We start from the raw sequence: 17,339 nt of genomic DNA, 5'->3' as shown, positions 1-17,339 counted from the left end.
TTCATCCCAAGACTCGGCTGCTTCTTGTAGTTTTAGCTTAGCACTAGAGACGAGCGAACTTACAGTAAATTCGATTCGTCACGAACTTCTCGGCTCGGCAGTTTATGACTTATCCTGCATAAATTAGTTCAGCTTTCAGGTGCTCCCGTGGCCTGGAAAAGGTGGATACAGTCCTAGGAGACTCTTTCCTAGGCCTGTATCCACCTTTTCCAGCCCACCGGAGCACCTGAAGGCTGAACTAATTTATGCAGGATAAGTCATCAACTGCCGAGCCGAGAAGTTTGTGACGAATCGAATTTACTGTAAGTTCGCTCATCTCTACTTAGCACCATGCTTTGAAAGTGCTCAAAAATTGCCCACACAGGTGATGTGCAGAAAAATGGCTTCCCACAGCTTTCGAAGACAGGGTGCAATTTAGGAGACAATTCGAGCAGCGCAGAACAATGAAACATCACATCCAAATTATACAGATCACCAGAAGGAGGCTTTCTGAACACAAGTAGATCAATCCAAGTTAATTTTCCATATAAAAATTGTATTTATAGAGCAGTGTGGACAATACTGGCTATGTCCATGGGATACTTACATATCACATTTATTTAATTAAAAGGGAAAAATAAAAACAAAACAATGACTATGAAGACCTCTGGAAACCTTTTAAGACACTTGCAAAGGTTTTCTCTTACAAATATACAAACCTAACTATTTACATTTTTTGATCAAAAAGAGGTAAGACTTTTGTTTGTTTTTTTATACATGCAAAACACGCAAAGAAAAAAAAATCATATACGTAGAAAAAGTTTAAAGTATGCTACCCTATTCACAATATAACAAGGAAACATTGCACAAATAGATATACTTCTAAAAAAAAAAAAAAAGTATCACGTTGGCTGGCGCTAATACACAGAAATATAAGATCATGTTCAAAAATTGTAGCATCTAGCTTAAAACTGTTGGATTGCTCCACTGTTACCCGTTATATAGAATATATAATAAAGAATAAAGTGTAGGGGGACGGGAACAAGTACAGAGGTACCTTATACCACTCTCTGAAATGCAAACTACAGAGAGTGCCATCTTGGGGAGAAAAAACAAAAAACAAAACAACAAAAAAAAAAAAAACCCTATTGAAATTTGTGTAAATATCGTGCCATCTAGTGGTTATACCAGGAAAGTATTCATACAGCATAAAACAAATACATTAAAATCTAAGTTTGCATACATCACTGTATAAAATTTATTTTCATATTTTAACCCCTTATAAACAACAAAAAGGCATGTATACTCAGCACATCTCTAAATAAATGGCACATATATATATATAAAAGTAATACTGTATTTTCTATTTCTTTCTTACTAAAATTCATTTGGCGGCTGCCAACAGTCACACTGTGATACAAAGTTATCAATTTAAGAAGAAAAAAAAAAAAATAATAATTTTGTTATAAAGTAAATCAGCCAAGTAAATACTGAACATTTTGTGGCTATATAACAGCAACTAACATTCACAGTATCAAAAAAATTCAAAAGGGGAAAAAGAAAAAAATAATTGTATAGGACAGTGTCTAGAAGGAAGCTCAGTTAATACAACTTAATCCCCCCTCCTCCCCAACAAACACTTGAAAAGTAACCGGGGGGCAATGTAAGACAAGGGTGCTGAGCAAGTCAGAGAAGGTTGTATATAGTCCTGTGCGAGTGACCTCCTCCGAATGCCAGCCGTAGTGATCTTATACATTGCCAATAACCAATAAAGTGCAGATGGGGGGGTAGCAGCATATCTGCAGAACACTATGCTCTAAGGGTTCACATAATATGGCCACCCCACCTGTAGTGTCCCAAGGTGCCTCTTTGCCCTTATATCCATTCCAACTACGGAAAAAGCAGTCGGGGATTCAATGCGAAGTGTAAACAGTAAGTACTGGAAGTCCATAAAATTAAAAAAAAATATATATCTATATGACCTGTTATCTTGGCTATCTGCTAAGAGCCCCCACATAAGATGAGGGTTTGTGCGTTCTTTGCAGACACTGAAGTGAATATGTTCCATCTTGGCCCACTCTTTCCTTGAGGTAACAAAATTAAATTCTTGTATATAAAAAAAGGCAAATAAAAAATAAAATAAAAAAGATACTCAAGGAAGTAGATGGACTCTTGTAGCTGTGTAAAGAGGCACGGAAATATATATGGTCCATGTTAACCGGGTCATAAGGTTTTTGAGTTGTGAAGAGAGCTGAGAGCACTACTAGCGGCTTTACGCTTGGCCTCCTCGGCCTCCATGTCGGCGATAAACTGTGTGGCTACGTGCGCCAAGATGTGCAATCTGCTGATCTTTGCACCTTCAACGAAGCAAGGGGGAGAGATAGACGGAGGAGATTGTCCAAGCTCGTCTGTGGAGTGGCAAGTACGTTTGTTGGGCAGTTCCGCTATAAATTTGTTGGGCAGCTCCGCCGGTTTGCCACCTTCTTCAGCTTTCATGGCGGGGGCCACCTTGGGCATGATGATGTCATGACTTACTGTAGCAACAGCATGAATTGGGTGTCTAAAGGGGTAAAGCAGAGGTACTATGCCAGCAGCAGTCATAGGGGGGACCACCAGCATACCGGGAATGGTTTGGTGCTCCATTTTTGTTATTGTTGTGAGCTCAAGAGGTTTCATTGTAGGGATTTCCATCGGTGTATGAGAAACAGGAGCAGGAGGCTCCGGGGTTTTGTTCCCTTTTCGAGAGATTGTATACTGATTTGGGTCTTTTCCATCTTTGCGAAGCATGTCAGGCAGGATTCTTCGTCTAGCATTGATAAACCAGTTGCAAATCTACAGATGGAGAAGAACAAGGTCAGTTTAAGTGTTACATGTCCAAACCATTCTATACCTGTATACCTTCTGATCTAAGAGTCTTTTAGGCTCTATTCACACCTACAGTATCCTGAGCATATTTGATGCTGCAAATTATAATGTAAACTAAATGATTAAAGACAACTTCAAATCTACAGCTTTAAATAAGGGTCAGGTCCCACGTGTCGTATTTTGCTTCGCGTTGGCTTTAAATTCTTGTAATCCTACCCTAAAAGGGGATTGTCTACTTTGTTTTCCCTAAAAACAGTCCCGTTATTGGCCTTCAGCAGCATCTGGTAGTGCAGGGCAGCCCCATCACTTGAATGAGGCTGGGTTCACATCACGTTTTCTCGCATACGGCAGGGGGGAGCTAAAACCTCGCGCTCCCGTATGTAATTCATTTCAATGAGCCAGCGTGAAACGTTCGGTCCGGTTGACTCATTTTTGCGCCGTATGCGCTTTTACAAATGGACCTAAAACAGTGGTTGACCACAGTTTTAGGTCCGGGGAAAAAGCGCAAAAATGAGCCGACCGGAACAAACGTTTCACACTGGCCGGCTCATTGAAATGAATTACATACGGGAGCGCGAGGTTGTAGCTCCCCCTGTCATACGTGCTCGCGTATGGGAGAAAACGTGATGTGAACCAGCCCCGAGTCTGAACTGCAAAACCAGTCACAGCCCATTAAAACGAGTGCAACATTTTTTTTTTGTTGGGGGGTGTAGGCACTTTCTCTCCCCAGACTCAACATTGCTCATAAATAAGTTAGAGGCACCGTGAGGGAAAATAAATCTGATCTAATAAGGGCTCCTGTCCCCGTGTCATGTTGCTCATGGTTCAGGCAGCATGGAACTTGACAGGTTCCCCTTAAAGGGGTATTCTGGCGCTTAGACATATTATCCCCTATCCAAAGGATAGGGGATAAGATGCCTGATGGTGGGGGTCCCGCCGCTGGGGACCCCCGTGATCTTGCACACCGCACCCCGTTAAAAGCAGTCCCCGGAGCACGTTCGCTCCGGGCCCGATTACTGTCGATCACGGGGCCGGAGCATTGTGATGTCACGGCTCCGCCCCCCGTGTGACGTCATGCTCCACCCCCTCAATGCAAGACTATGGGAGGGGGCGTGACAGCCTCCAATAGGCTTGCATTGAGGGGGCGGAGCATGACATCACACGGGGGCGGGGACGTGATGTCACAATGCCCCGTGATTGACAGTAATCAGACCTGGAGCGAACACGCTCCAGGGACTGATTTTAACGGTGTGCAAGTTCACGGGGGTCCCCAGCGGCGGGACACCCGCGATCAGGCATCTTATCCCCTATCCTTTGGATAGGGGATAAGATGTCTAAGCGCCGGAGTACCCCTTTAAGGTCTAGTTCACGTCAACGTTGTGCTTCATTGTGAAGAGCTGAGCCAGTCTTAATAACGGGACTTTAGCGCAGTATTTTTTTTTTCCTCCACTAAAACATATGACATCCGGCAGAGTCCGTTGTGTTCCGACTCATTTAGGTTCCGCCTGGCGCAAAAAAAAAAAAAAAAGGAACGGACATCAAACGGGACAGAGCACAACACTGATGTGAACTTAGCCCAGCAGTCACCGTTATATAACAGTAATTTATACCTGTAGCACAGTGAGGCGAGTTTGTCCTGACAAGATGCTCTTCTCAGCTTCAGAAGGATATGCATTGTGTCTATGCTCATATAACCAGTCACGCAGAATTTTCACAGACTCTTTTGGGAGATTTCCTCTGCGCTTCCTCTTCGCACCAGGTAGCTCCATCTCCACACTGCTGTCATCTTCTCCAGCGTCACTATCGGTCTGATGGATGTGTTCCATTTCTATCATTGTGGATGGTCCTGTGATGGAAAAATATAAAAGTAAATAAAATATGGGGGGGGGGGGTTTACATACCCAAAAGATATTATAATATATATATATATATATATATATATATATATATATATATATATATATATATATATATATATATTTTATTATTAATTATATGTCACACAGTGTAGAAGCAGTCTACCAGGACTCGGTAACATAGGACTAAAAGAGTTCAGTATCCCACAAAATGGCTACCTACAGGGAGTGGTGAGGGGCTAAGTCCACACCTAAAATGGTCATCCTCATTGCATCTAGATAGTCAGTAACTTTGTGTACTCTGGAAAAAGCCCATTCACCTTTTGTTTCATTAGCACATTCCTCTTCTCACCTCTCTGCAATTCCAGCACCCCCTCCCCCAGACCAAATACTGGACATATGGAGTCAATAGTCCTAGTATAGGACCCCCTGCATGACCAAGACAAGCTTAGCTACTGCAAAGCAAACACCCCCTCTGGTGGACCCTGGTACTCTAATGGACCACCCCCTTTAATTCAATAGGAGCCATGTAAGGTTGGGTTCCATTTATGTCAGTATTTTTAGCCAAAACTAGGAGTGGGTCAATAAATAAAAAATAAAAAAATGGGCAAATCTTCCTGATATATATTTTTTGGTTCTATTCCATTTTTTTTTTTTTTTTTTTTGCAAAAAAACTAAAACAATTAAAATAATAAAATAAACTACTGCACATGGACCCAGCCTAAGGCTATGTTTACATGAAGCAGATACACTGCAAAAGAAATCTTAAAAAAAATAAGAAAATTGCAGAAATCTGCAAATTGTCTGAAAATACCTAAGCAGATCCCATCGAAACTGAAACAAAAAGGTTTCTAGCGGTCCGATGAATGTGCCGATAATCTGACAGCTCTAATAACAACCTGTCAGATCGATAACCTGCAAGTCTATGGCGTCAAATCAGCTAGGAATCTGTGTTGACAATTTAGGGCAGGGCTTCCCCAATCAGTGTGCCTCCAGCTTTTGCAAAACTACAACTCCCAGCATGGTAAGATTAGATAGATATATTATTTTTATTTTTTATTTATAATGAAAAAAAATAAATAATAATTATTAATATATATATATATATATATTTTTTTTTTTTCTATAATTAAAAAAAATTATATATAATTTTTTTAATTGATTAGATAAATATATATATTTTTTTATTTATAATCAATTTAAAAATTCTATATATAAAAATGTAAATTGATTCTCTCTCTCTATATCTATATCTATATCTCTATAAAAAATTTGGTGCATGTTAAAAAAAAAAAAAAAAAAAAAAAAAAAAAAAAAAAGCACAAATCTCAGGTCAGACAGTATCAGACAATAACGAATTCCTTTTAACACTTTGGACACAGAAGCGTATTGCATTGTCTTTCTTGCAGCCAGTCCATCCCATCCCCAGCAGCAGATGATTGAATTCAGCCCCCACAACAATCCCCTGCATGCAAGACAATAGGCTGAAGACCCCCTACAGCCTGTGTCTGTTCAAATGCAAAAGAATAAGCCCCCTTCTCCCTCCAAAAAACAAGAATAGAACAAGGACCTTCCCACAAACTCCAAGACAGAGCAAATGGATGTTCCTCACCCCCCACCCTTCACTCCTCCTCTCCCAAAAGATGTGGGGCGGTGGGCTGTGTACGTGCACAGGGCATGTGGACACAGGACGTCGCCTTTTACCTGATGCAGCAAACTATGGTGGGAGCCCCCCACCCCAAAACCTGATGGGCACAGCAGCACAGAGGTCCAACAATATAAGAAGAGTGGATTGTGATGAGCAGATGTTAAAGCCCACAATACACCCGGCTACACAGATTAAAGGGTCAGAGATCCGAGCACATGGGAACAAAGACAGCACATGGCCTGTACAAGGGCCCCCCTAACTCTACACCAGCCCCCCAAAAATACAGCCTTTCTATACTTACTGATCACTTCCATAGTTAAGGGGTGACTATCACTATGTGGGGGTGCGGGTTTCCCCCCTTTCCTGGCTCCTTCAAAGTTAAACTTCTCCTCACTGACAGACTGTTTCTTTGTTTCAAAGAGAAACAGGAACTTGTGTGAGTCTCCCCCCTCCTTTTCCCTCCCTTCTCTCTCTCTCTCCCTCCAGCTGTCACTTCAAACTCCAGACTCTCCAATAGAGAACAACCCTCATCCTGCAGGGGCAGGTAGGGTGAGACATCACAAGCCACAAACTTTGATGGGTGGTCTTTGTTCACACACACACACACCACTTATAAAAAAAAAAAAAAAAAATCTAAAATATAATATATAAATCAGCACACACACACACACACACACACCACACCACTTAAAAAACAATATAAAAATAAATCTGCACACCACAAAATAAATAAAAAATATCAGCACACACACACACCATTTAAAAAAAAAAAAAAAACTAATTTATATTATATATATATATATATATATATATATATATATATATTTTTTTTTTTTTTTATAATAAACACACACACACACACACCACTTAAAACAAATAAAAAAAAAAATAGGCACACACCTAAAAAATTATTTTAAAAAAATCTGCACACACACACACCACTTAAAAAAAAAAAAAATAAGCACACCATTTAATTTTTATTTATTTTTTTATCAAAACACACGCACACACACACTAAAATATATATATATATATATATATATATATATATATATAAAAAACACACACACACAAACTTAAAAATATAACTGAAATATATATCAACACACACACACACACACACACCACTTAAACATAAATATATATCAGCACACACACACCACTTAAACATTATTAATAATAATAATACTTAAAAAAAAAAAAAAAAATCAGACTGACATTTATTGTTCCCCTTTTCAGCCAGATTTAAAAGCCTCCAGCTTTATTTTAGGTTAAAAACTGCATTCCCATAGGATTAAAAACTATAGGATGTCAGGATGTGCCTTCTGCTTTAATCAGACTTACCAGAAAGGACTTGGCTCATGTCAGATCCCCCCCGTGATCGGTGCAGCCCAGGTAAGATTCCCCCCCGTGATCGGTGCAGCCCAGGTAAGATTCCCCCCCGTGATCAGGCACAGATCCAAAGTTAAAGTGTCTAGATTGTATAGAACGTTAGGTGACAGATATAGCAGCTCCCTCTCCTGGTTTCCTTTGACAGGGGCGGGGCGTCGTTTAAATGCGGCGCTGTGATTGGCCGCCGCTCTCGAGTGGGCGGTTGGTTTAGAACGTTGGGGTTTCTGTCACTTGTCTTGTGAATGAAACTTTTCTATTCGTATTTAATTAGCTTCTAAAGAAAAGGAGAAAAACAAAAAAATAACGAACGCGCTTAACCCTTTGTGCGGCGCACATGTATTGTTATGTAATTAAATAAAAATAAAAATAAATACAAATAAAATAAAAAAACAAAAAACGTGGTGGCTGGGGGGGGGGGGGGGGGGGTTTGGGTGTCTGACTGCAAGCAAAGCGGATATTCCCGCCAATCCGGCATCGTCGCTTTACGTGACTGTGGCACATGGCGTCTTTATACTCACCCCTTGTGTGGCAGACGTGAAGGATGGCGTCTCTCATGTCATGGGCAAGTCAGTTTTCTGTCATGGACAATGGTGGAAATGCAGCTAGGGTTGGAAGACTACGACTCCCAGGGTGGATGGGGATTGTAGTTTTTGTCACAGGGATAGTTTCTTTAAAAAAAATACACTGAGGTGGGAGTTTTATGTAGGCATGCTGGGAATTGTAGTTTTACAACTGGTTGGGTCTTTCCCAACCAGTGTACTTCCAGCTGTTTCAAAACTACAACTCCCAGCATGCCCGGACAGCCTTCGGCTGTCCGGGCATGCTGGGAGTTGTAGTTTTGCATCTGCCAGGGGCACCTGGTTAGGAAACCCTGCTATACTTGATTTTTCCAAAATGGCTTTTGAATGAGGAGAATTTATCATAAGGCTAAGTTCACACAGCTGTTATGAAGAGTAGAAAACAATACGCCAATGTTAAACCCGTATTGCGTTTTTCTTGGTGTTTTTTTCTTTTTTTTCTCCCATAGAATTCTGTTGGAGAAAAAACGCCATTGTCTCTCAGCGTGTTGCGAATGTTGAACACCGCCACCGAGGCAAAAAACAAAAAAGCAAACAAAAAAATAAACGCCAATGATGAGTGAATCCCCTAATGTTCTATACAATCTGGACACTTTAAGGGTACGTTCACACGCGCTGATTTTTCCGCTGCGTATTTGAAAGTGGGCGGGCTCTTCTTGGCTGTCCGCAGCAGATTTTCTGTGGCGGAATTTACGCTGCGGAAAATCCGGCACAGTTCCTATGGGGCTTGCGGTGGATTTTTCCGGTGTACATTCCGCTGCGGAAAATCGGCTGCACACAGCCGAGAAGAGCCCGCCCACTTTCAAATACGCAGCAGAAAACCCACTAAAAAAATCTGCGCGTGTGAACGTACCCTTACTTTGGATCTGTGCCTGATCACGGGGGGGGGGGGGGGGGGGGGGGGGGAATGCCAATGTTAAACCCGTATTGCGTTTTCCTTAGTGTTTTTTTTTTCTTCTCCCATAGAATTCTGTTACCCCGGCCACCACGTTTTGTGTTTTTATTTTATTTTTATTTCATTACATAACAATACATGTGCGCCGCACAAAGGGTTAAGCGCGTTTGTTATTTTTTATCTTTTCTTTACAAGCTGATTAAATACGAATAGAAAAGTTTCATTCACAAGACAAGTGACAGAAACTCCAACGTTCTAAACCAACCGCCCACTCGAGAGCGGCGGCCAATCACAGCGCCGCATTTAAACGACGCCCCGCCCCTGTCAAAGGAAACCAGGAGAGTGAGCTGCTATATCTGTCACCTAACGTTCTATACAATCTAGACAATTAAACTTTGGATCTGTGCCTGATCACGGGGGGAATCTTACCTGGGCTGCACCGATCACGGGGGGAATCTTACCTGGGCTGCACCGATCACGGGGGGAATCTTACCTGGGCTGCACCGATCACGGGGGGAATCTTACCTGGGCTGCACCGATCACGGGGGGAATCTTACCTGGGCTGCACCGATCACGAGGGGAATCTTACCTGGGCTGCACCGATCACGGGGGGAATCTTACCTGGGCTGCACCGATCACGGGGGGAATCTTACCTGGGCTGCACCGATCACAGGGGGGGAATCTTACCTGGGCTGCACCGATCACAGGGGGGGAATCTTACCTGGGCTGCACCGATCACAGGGGGGGGGGGGGAATCTTATCTGGGCTGCACCGATCATGGGGGGGAATCTTACCTGGGCTGCACCGATCACAGGGGGGGAATCTTATCTGGGCTGCACCGATCACGGGGGGGAATCTTACCTGGGCTGCACCGATCACGGGGGGAATCTTACCTGGGCTGCACCGATCACGGGGGGGAATCTTACCTGGGCTGCACCGATCACAAGGAGGAAAAAAAATTGCCAATGTTAAACCCGTATTGCGTTTTTCTTGGTGTTTTTTTTTTTCTCCCATAGAATTCTGTTGGAGAAAAAAACGCCATTGTCAAACACGAAGAAACAAAAAAAAACGCCAATGATGAGTGAACCCCCCCATTGGACTGGCCCTCAATTCTCCTTTAGAAAATTCTGCATCAATTCTACTCCAAACTCAGGAAGAATACCATCCCAATGACTTCAGTGGGCTTTTACCCGCCGATTACGCCAAAGAGCGAACATATTTAACCTTCTTGTGGCAGATGGTTTTTGCGTCGGAATTTCACCCGCAAAAAGAGCGACCGAAAGGTCATTTATGTCAGTAGAACTTTTAAATGTTTACACTTTGGAATGTCCGCACAGTAAATCTCTTTGCGGACATCCAGGAGACTGCGGACGCCGGCACAATGTGCTAGGAATGCGCCATCTCATAGAAGGCTATGTATTCTGTGCAGAGTCCGCAGAAAGAATGGACAGGTTCATTCTTTCTGTGGACACGGAAAACAAAATTTCCCTTACAGAAACACCTGGTGCGGAAATTCCGCCATGTGCACAACGCAGCAGAATCCCATTGACTACAATGGGACTGTGCTGCTGCGGAATATCCGGCGGAATTCTAGTGCAGAATTCCGCATGGAAATTCTGATGCTGAATTCCGTCGAGTAAATTCCTTATCAATTTTTCAGTGTAGAAAAAAAAACCCACAAAAACTGCATAATGGAAAACCACAAACTAAGACATCCAAGGCAAAAAAAAAACAGACCTTAAAGGAGTAGTCCAGTGGTGATTCAGTGGTTTACAACTTATCCCCTATCTTAAGGATAGGGGATAAGTTGCAGATCGCGGGGGGTCCGACCCCTGGGGCCCCCCCGCGATCTCCTGTACGGAGCCCCGACAGCCCGCGGGAAGGGGGCGTGTCGACCTCCGCACGAAGCGGCGGCTGACACGCCCCCTCAATACAACTCTATGGCAGAGCCGAAGCGCTGCCTTCGGCAATCTCCGGCTCTGCCATTGAGATGTATTGAGGGGGCGTGTCGGCCGCCGCCTCGTGCGGGGGTCGACACCCGCTATCTCGGCGGAGAGCCGGGGCCCCGTACAGAGAGATCGCAGGGGGCCCCAGAGGTCGGACCACCCGCGATCTCAAACTTATCCCCTATCCTTAGGATAGGGGATAAGTTTTTCACCACTGGACTACCCCTTTAAAGGGGTACTCCAGTAGAAAACACATTTTTTCAAATCACCTGGTGCCAAAAAGTTAAACAGATTTGTAAATTATAAACCGCATTAGGAGGAGAAAGCACACCATACAGCTAAACATGCAAATATAAGATACCGCTGGTAATCACTGGCAGCGTCCGGACCCGATGTATAACAAATGCAGCACCTGCGGGGTGCACACACTAGAGAAAGTATCAAGATTTGTAAATTACTTCTATTTAAAAATCTTAATCTTTCCAGTACTTATCAGCTGCTGTATGCTACAGAGGAAGTTGAGTAGTTTTTTTCTACCTGACCACAGTGCTCTCTGCCGACCCCTCTGTCCCTGTCAGGAACTGTCCAGATCAGGAACAAATTTCCATAGCAAACCTCTCCTGCTCTGGACAGTTCCTGACAGGGACAGAGGGGTCGGCAGAGAGCACTGTGGTCAGACAGAAAAGAACACGAGAAGAAGTAAAGAGACTGCACTCACCATTGGCAACGGAGCTTTAATGCAGCATACCAGGTAACAAGCAGGTGGAGGGAGGGAGGGAGGCGGGGAGCGTACACCAGGACAGACTGTTGCGCTTCTTCAAGCTTCTCGTATTCATCTTGCTTCATTGCACCTCCGTTATTGGCACATCTACAGGGGCTACACGTGCACTCCACCACAGCCTTATATCACTGACGCTACAGCCTTAATCCTGCTGTGACGGGCCACTCTATTTCTTGTTTTGCATTAGGCAGAAAAGAACTACTCAACTTCCTCTGTAGCATACAGCAGCTGATAAGTACTGAAAGGATTAAGATTTTTAAATAGAAGTAATTTGCAAATCTGTTTAACTTTCTGGCACCAGTTGATTTAAAAAAAAATAAAAAATGTTTCCCAGTGGAGTACCCCTTTAATAGGGAACCATGGCATGGACTATAAACAGTACATTTTTTTGTGGTGAATTTTCTAGGCTTGTATTGCATATTATGGGTCCATTTAAAATGCAGCATGCTCTATATGTGGCTTTTTTCAGGCAATTTGTCACCTATAGCCGTTATTTTTATTTTTTTATTTAATTTTTTGCATTTTTCATATTACAAATAGACGGGTTGTCTGGCATCTGAAAATTTTCACTAAAGGGAATGGACTCCCTGAAGATATGCCACGATATATATATATATATATATATATATATATATATATATATATTTATTTCCTTTAATACCAGATACCACAGACCTATTGCGCTTTTTTTAATGTGAACCTATCCTTATAGGGGTATTCCGAATAGGTAAAAAGTTTCAAACTGTAAGGCTAGGTTCACACTGCGGAATCTCCGGGCAGGACATTTCTGCCCGGAGATTCCGAGAGTGGCCAGCGCCAGCTGAATCAGTCGGCGCTAGGACCGTGCGGACACTGCAGTCTCCAATACACTGCAATGTGTTCCGCGAGTATCTCCGCCTGAAGAATGAGCAACGCCATTCTTCAGGCGGAAATTCTCAAGCGGATTTTCCGTTCACAAATTCCGCTTCGCAAATTCCGCAGTGTGAATTTGTGAGCGGAAACCCATTCACTACACTATACATTTTAGTAAGCGCAATTTCTGCCTGAAATTTCAAAGCGAAATTGGAGTCGGAAATTCCGTAGTGTGAACCTAGCCTAAGGGGGCTCTAGAACGGGACCCTAACACATTGTTATGAACGTAGCTGCGACTTGCGCTTGAATTGTCCATGGAGCTACCGCAGGGGTCAAGTCCTGGGGAAGAAAAAAAGCGTGTGAACTCACCCAAGATTTCCACTCAAGGGCTGGTCCTGCTAATAGGAATGGTGTTCCTGCTGTGGAAAAAGTGCAGGAACTCAGTTCCCACAGGACTTGAGCCCTGAGCTATTACAGGTTTCCTAGCACTATGCTCGGCTATCTTCTGCAGCTCCATAGACCAGTGTTTCCTAACCAGTGTGGCTTTTTAACTGTTGCAAAACTACAACTCCCAGCATGCCCAGACAGACAAAGGCTGTGCCAAAACTACTTGGATTTTCAGGACAGAATATAGTGGTCCTGTTGTAAAATAATGAGAAAGTCCTATCCTTTATATCTCATATTTGTTAAAATGTATACGCAGGATTTGTTTCTGAGGTAATTTTTTTCCCCCCAAAACGTTGTTTTTCTTCATCTATTACCTCATGATGTTCATAAGAAAAGACTATGGGGGAGATTTTTCAAAACCTGTCCAGAGGAAAAGTTGCTGAGTTGCCCATAGCAACCAATCAGATCGCTTCGAAGAAGCGATCTGATTGGTTGCTATGGACAACTCAGCAACTTTTCCCCTGGACAGGTTTTGATAAATCTCCCCCTATATATTTCTTACATGTATCGATGAACGATGGAATGGATTCCAGTCACGAGAAAGGTAATTGGTTTGTCAATAAGTTTTTCAATGCTTTTTCTGAGGAGAATATTTTTACAGATATGGCACAGGCTCTTCCTCCGATTATCTGGGTATCTGTTTCCTCGTCCTAGTGCCCATGGTGCCCACAGCACAAGGCGTTACAATGTGGTGAAGTTTTGTTTTTGTGGTGTTTACGTTGTTTCATAAGCACATGCCATCATTTACCTGCAGCTATACTTCTGTTTTTACCAAACTTTGAGACACAACTGATAATGGATTAATGTCTGACATCCACCGCCTCATATACGGTACATTGTTTCCTTCACATCTGTGTAAGGCTGGGTTCACACCACGTTTTTCAAATACGGTTACCGTATACGGTTTTCTGCTAAAAAAACGTATGGCAAAAACCGTATGCAACCATATGACTCCAAATTAAAACGTATACGGTTTTTCCCCGTACGGTTCTATCCGTTTGCATCAGTTTTTGCCAACGGTTTTGCTATTTTGTTGGAATTAGTTTTTCAGCAATTTAATAAAGCTACTATTGTTCTATTGAAATTCCAATCTGCGCATGTGTCAACTCCAAAAACGGATTAGCAAAACCGTGTGCAACCGTATTCTGGAATTCTGTGTACGGTTCTCATAGACAACAATGTTAAAAGAACCGCATACGGTTCGCATCCGGTTTTCCAACCGGAGGCAAAAACGTGGTCTACAGCGTTTTGGCCTACGGTTGAAAAATCGGCAAAACCGTATCCGAGGCAAAACGGATGCAACCGTACACAACATTTGGAATACGGTTTACAATGCATTCTCTATGCATACGGTTTCGGATACGGTCGTATACGTTTTTTTGCGGAAAACCGTATACGGTTACCGTATTTGAAAAACGTGGTGTGAACCCAGCCTAAGGCTGGGTTCACACTACGTTTTTGCCATACTGTTTTCAATCCGTATTTCTAAAGAAAACCGTATGGCAAAAAAACGGATGGAACGGTATGGAAAAAAGTAAACCGTATTCGTTTTTAAACAGTCTTCTGTTTTTAAAAGTGCATACAGCTCCGTCAGTTTTTATAGAAAAAAAAACCCATACGTTTTTGAAAATTTTGTCCATTTTTAATGGGAGGGGTCTTGGGTGGGGACTTTAGGATTCAAATGCGCATGTGCAAAGTAAAAACGTATACGTTTTTCCCGTATGGAACCGTATACATGTGCGTTTCCCATTGACGTCCATGTTAAAAAAAAAACGTATGCGGTTGCAGTACGGTTTTTAAACCGGAGTCAAAACCGTGGTTGACCACAATTTTGTATCCGGTTTAAAAACCATACTGCAACTGCATACGTTTTTTTTTAACATGGACGTCAATGGGAAACGCACATGTATACGGTTCCATGCGGGAAAAACGTATACGTTTTTACTTTGCACATGCACATTTGAATCCTAAAGTCCCCACCCAAGACCCCTCCCATTAAAAATGGACGAAATTTTCAAAAATGTATGGTTTTTTTTTCTATAAAAACTGACGGAACTGTATGCACTTTTAAAAACAGTATACTGTTTAAAAACGCATACGGTTTACTTTTTTCCCATACTGTTCCATCCGTTTTTTTGCCATACGGTTTTCTTTAGAAAAACGGATTGAAAACAGTATGGCAAAAACGTAGTGTGAACCCAGGCTAAGGCTGGGTTCACATCTCGTTTTTGCCATACTGTTTTCAATCTGTTTTTCTAAAAAAAAACGTATGGCAAAAAAAGCTGATGGGAAAGTATGGGAAAAAGTAAGGGCTGGTTCACATCACGTTTTCTCCCATACGGGAGCGCATACCGCAGGGGGGAGCTAAAACCTTGCGCTCCGGTATGCTTTCGTATGCGCTCCCGTATGTAATTCATTTCAAAGAGCCATCCGGAGTGAAACGTTCGGTCGGCTCATTTTTTGCGCCGTATGCGCTTTTACAACTGGACCTAAAACCGTGGTTGACCACAGTTTTAGGTCCGGGGAAAAAGCGCATACAGCGCAAAAATTAGCCGACCGAACTGAACGTTTCACTCCGGCCGGCTCATTGAAATGAATTACATACGGGAGCGAATACGTAATGCATATGCGCTCCCGTATGGGAGAAAACGTGATGTGAACCCAGCCTAAACCGTATGCGTTTTTAAACTGTATACTATTTTTAAAAGTGCATACAGTTGCGTCAGTTTTTATATAAAAAAAAAAAAACATACATTTTTGATAATTTTTTCCATTTTTAATGGGAGGGGTGTTGGGTGGGGACTTTAGGATGCAAATGCGCATGTGCAAAGTAAAAACCGTATACGGTTTCCCGTATGGAACTGTATACATGTGCGTTTCCCATTGACGTCCATGTTAAAAAAAAAAAAACGTATGCGGTTGCAGTACAGTTTTTAAACTGGAGACAAAAATGTGGTTGACCACATTTTTGTCTCCGGTTTAAAAACCGTACTGCAACCGCATACGTTTTTCTTAACATGGACGTCAATGGGAAACGCACATGTATACAGTTCCATACGGGAAACCGTATACGGTTTTTACTTTGCACACGCATTTGCATCCTAAAGTCCCCTCCCATTAAAAATGGACAAAACTATGTTTTTTTTTATTTTTTTTTTATAAAAACGGACGGAACTGTATGCACTTTTAAAAACAGTATACAGTTTAAAAACGCATACGGTTTACTTTTTCCCTTACTGTTCCATCCGTTTTTTTTTGCCATACGGTTTTCTTTAGCCTAAGGCTGGGTTCACATCACGTTTTCTCCCATACGGGAGCGCATACGGCAGGGGGGAGCTGAAATCTCGCGCTCCCGTATGCCTTTCTATGCGCTCCCGTATGTAATTCATTTCAATGAGCCGGCCGGAGTGAAACGTTTGGTCCAGTCGGCTCATTTTTGCGCCGTATGCGCTTTTTCAACCGGACCTAAAACCGTGGTTGACCATAGTTTTAGGTCCGGGGGAAAAGCGCATACAGTGCAAAAATGAGCCGACTGGACCAAACGTTTCACTCAGGCCGGCTCATTGAAATGAATTACATACGGGAGCGCATAGAAAGGCATACGGGAGCGCGAGATTTCAGCTCCCCCCTGCCGTATGCACTCCCGTATGGGAGAAAACGTGATGTGAACCCAGCCTAAGTGTTTCTGCTGCTTGGACTCATGATTGCAGAGATCTGTTACCTCACAGACATTGATGGCACTTGACAGACCCCCATTGACTTTCAATAGGTCTCTATCATGGTGTGAGGTAATTTCATGGTGTAATGTATTTTTCTTCAAAATCTGCAATGGAGGCTCCTAAAAGAACTTCCGATGTAGGTATAAATAAAACCTACATCAATGCGTACACGGCAGAAGTCCCGATTCCGGCATCTGCAAAAACGTTGAACCTGTTCAATGCTTCTGCGGATTCTGCTCGCAAATGTGTTGCCTCCATAGACAGCAATGCACTTCTGAGCGGAATCCGCAGAAACATTGAACAAAAATAAAAAAGCAAATGTGCGGGATGCCCACCTGTATTTTCTGGGCGGACTTTCGGCACACTTTTTGCCAAGTGAAC

General features: G+C 42.7%; 1 protein-coding gene across 3 annotated transcripts in view; it reads right to left on the bottom strand.

Annotated features, from left to right (window-relative positions):
- Window positions 1-1,111: 1,111 nt before the first annotated feature.
- The window catches only part of LOC130297452 (homeobox protein TGIF2-like), a 37,268-nt gene continuing 21,040 nt past the window's right edge, over window positions 1,112-17,339 (bottom strand). Inside the window, exons 1-3 of one of the 3 annotated variants that reach the window (XM_056549940.1) lie at window positions 7,693-7,791; window positions 4,455-4,690; window positions 1,112-2,811 (exon numbers count right to left, since the gene is read on the bottom strand). In XM_056549940.1, coding sequence (XP_056405915.1) covers window positions 2,203-2,811; window positions 4,455-4,690; window positions 7,693-7,711 — 864 coding nt within the window. In that variant the 5' untranslated portion in view covers window positions 7,712-7,791 and the 3' untranslated portion in view covers window positions 1,112-2,202. Of the gene's footprint in view, window positions 2,812-4,454; window positions 4,691-6,649; window positions 6,731-7,692; window positions 7,792-17,339 lie in introns of those variants that run through there. The other 2 variants (XM_056549941.1, XM_056549942.1) reach the window with 2 other exon arrangements.

Source organism: Hyla sarda, chromosome 13 (assembly GCF_029499605.1).
Source record: "Hyla sarda isolate aHylSar1 chromosome 13, aHylSar1.hap1, whole genome shotgun sequence".
NCBI classification, from domain to species: Eukaryota; Metazoa; Chordata; class Amphibia; order Anura; family Hylidae; genus Hyla; species Hyla sarda.
Note: the sequence above shows the minus strand (reverse complement) of the source record. Positions and strands in the feature narration are given on the sequence as shown.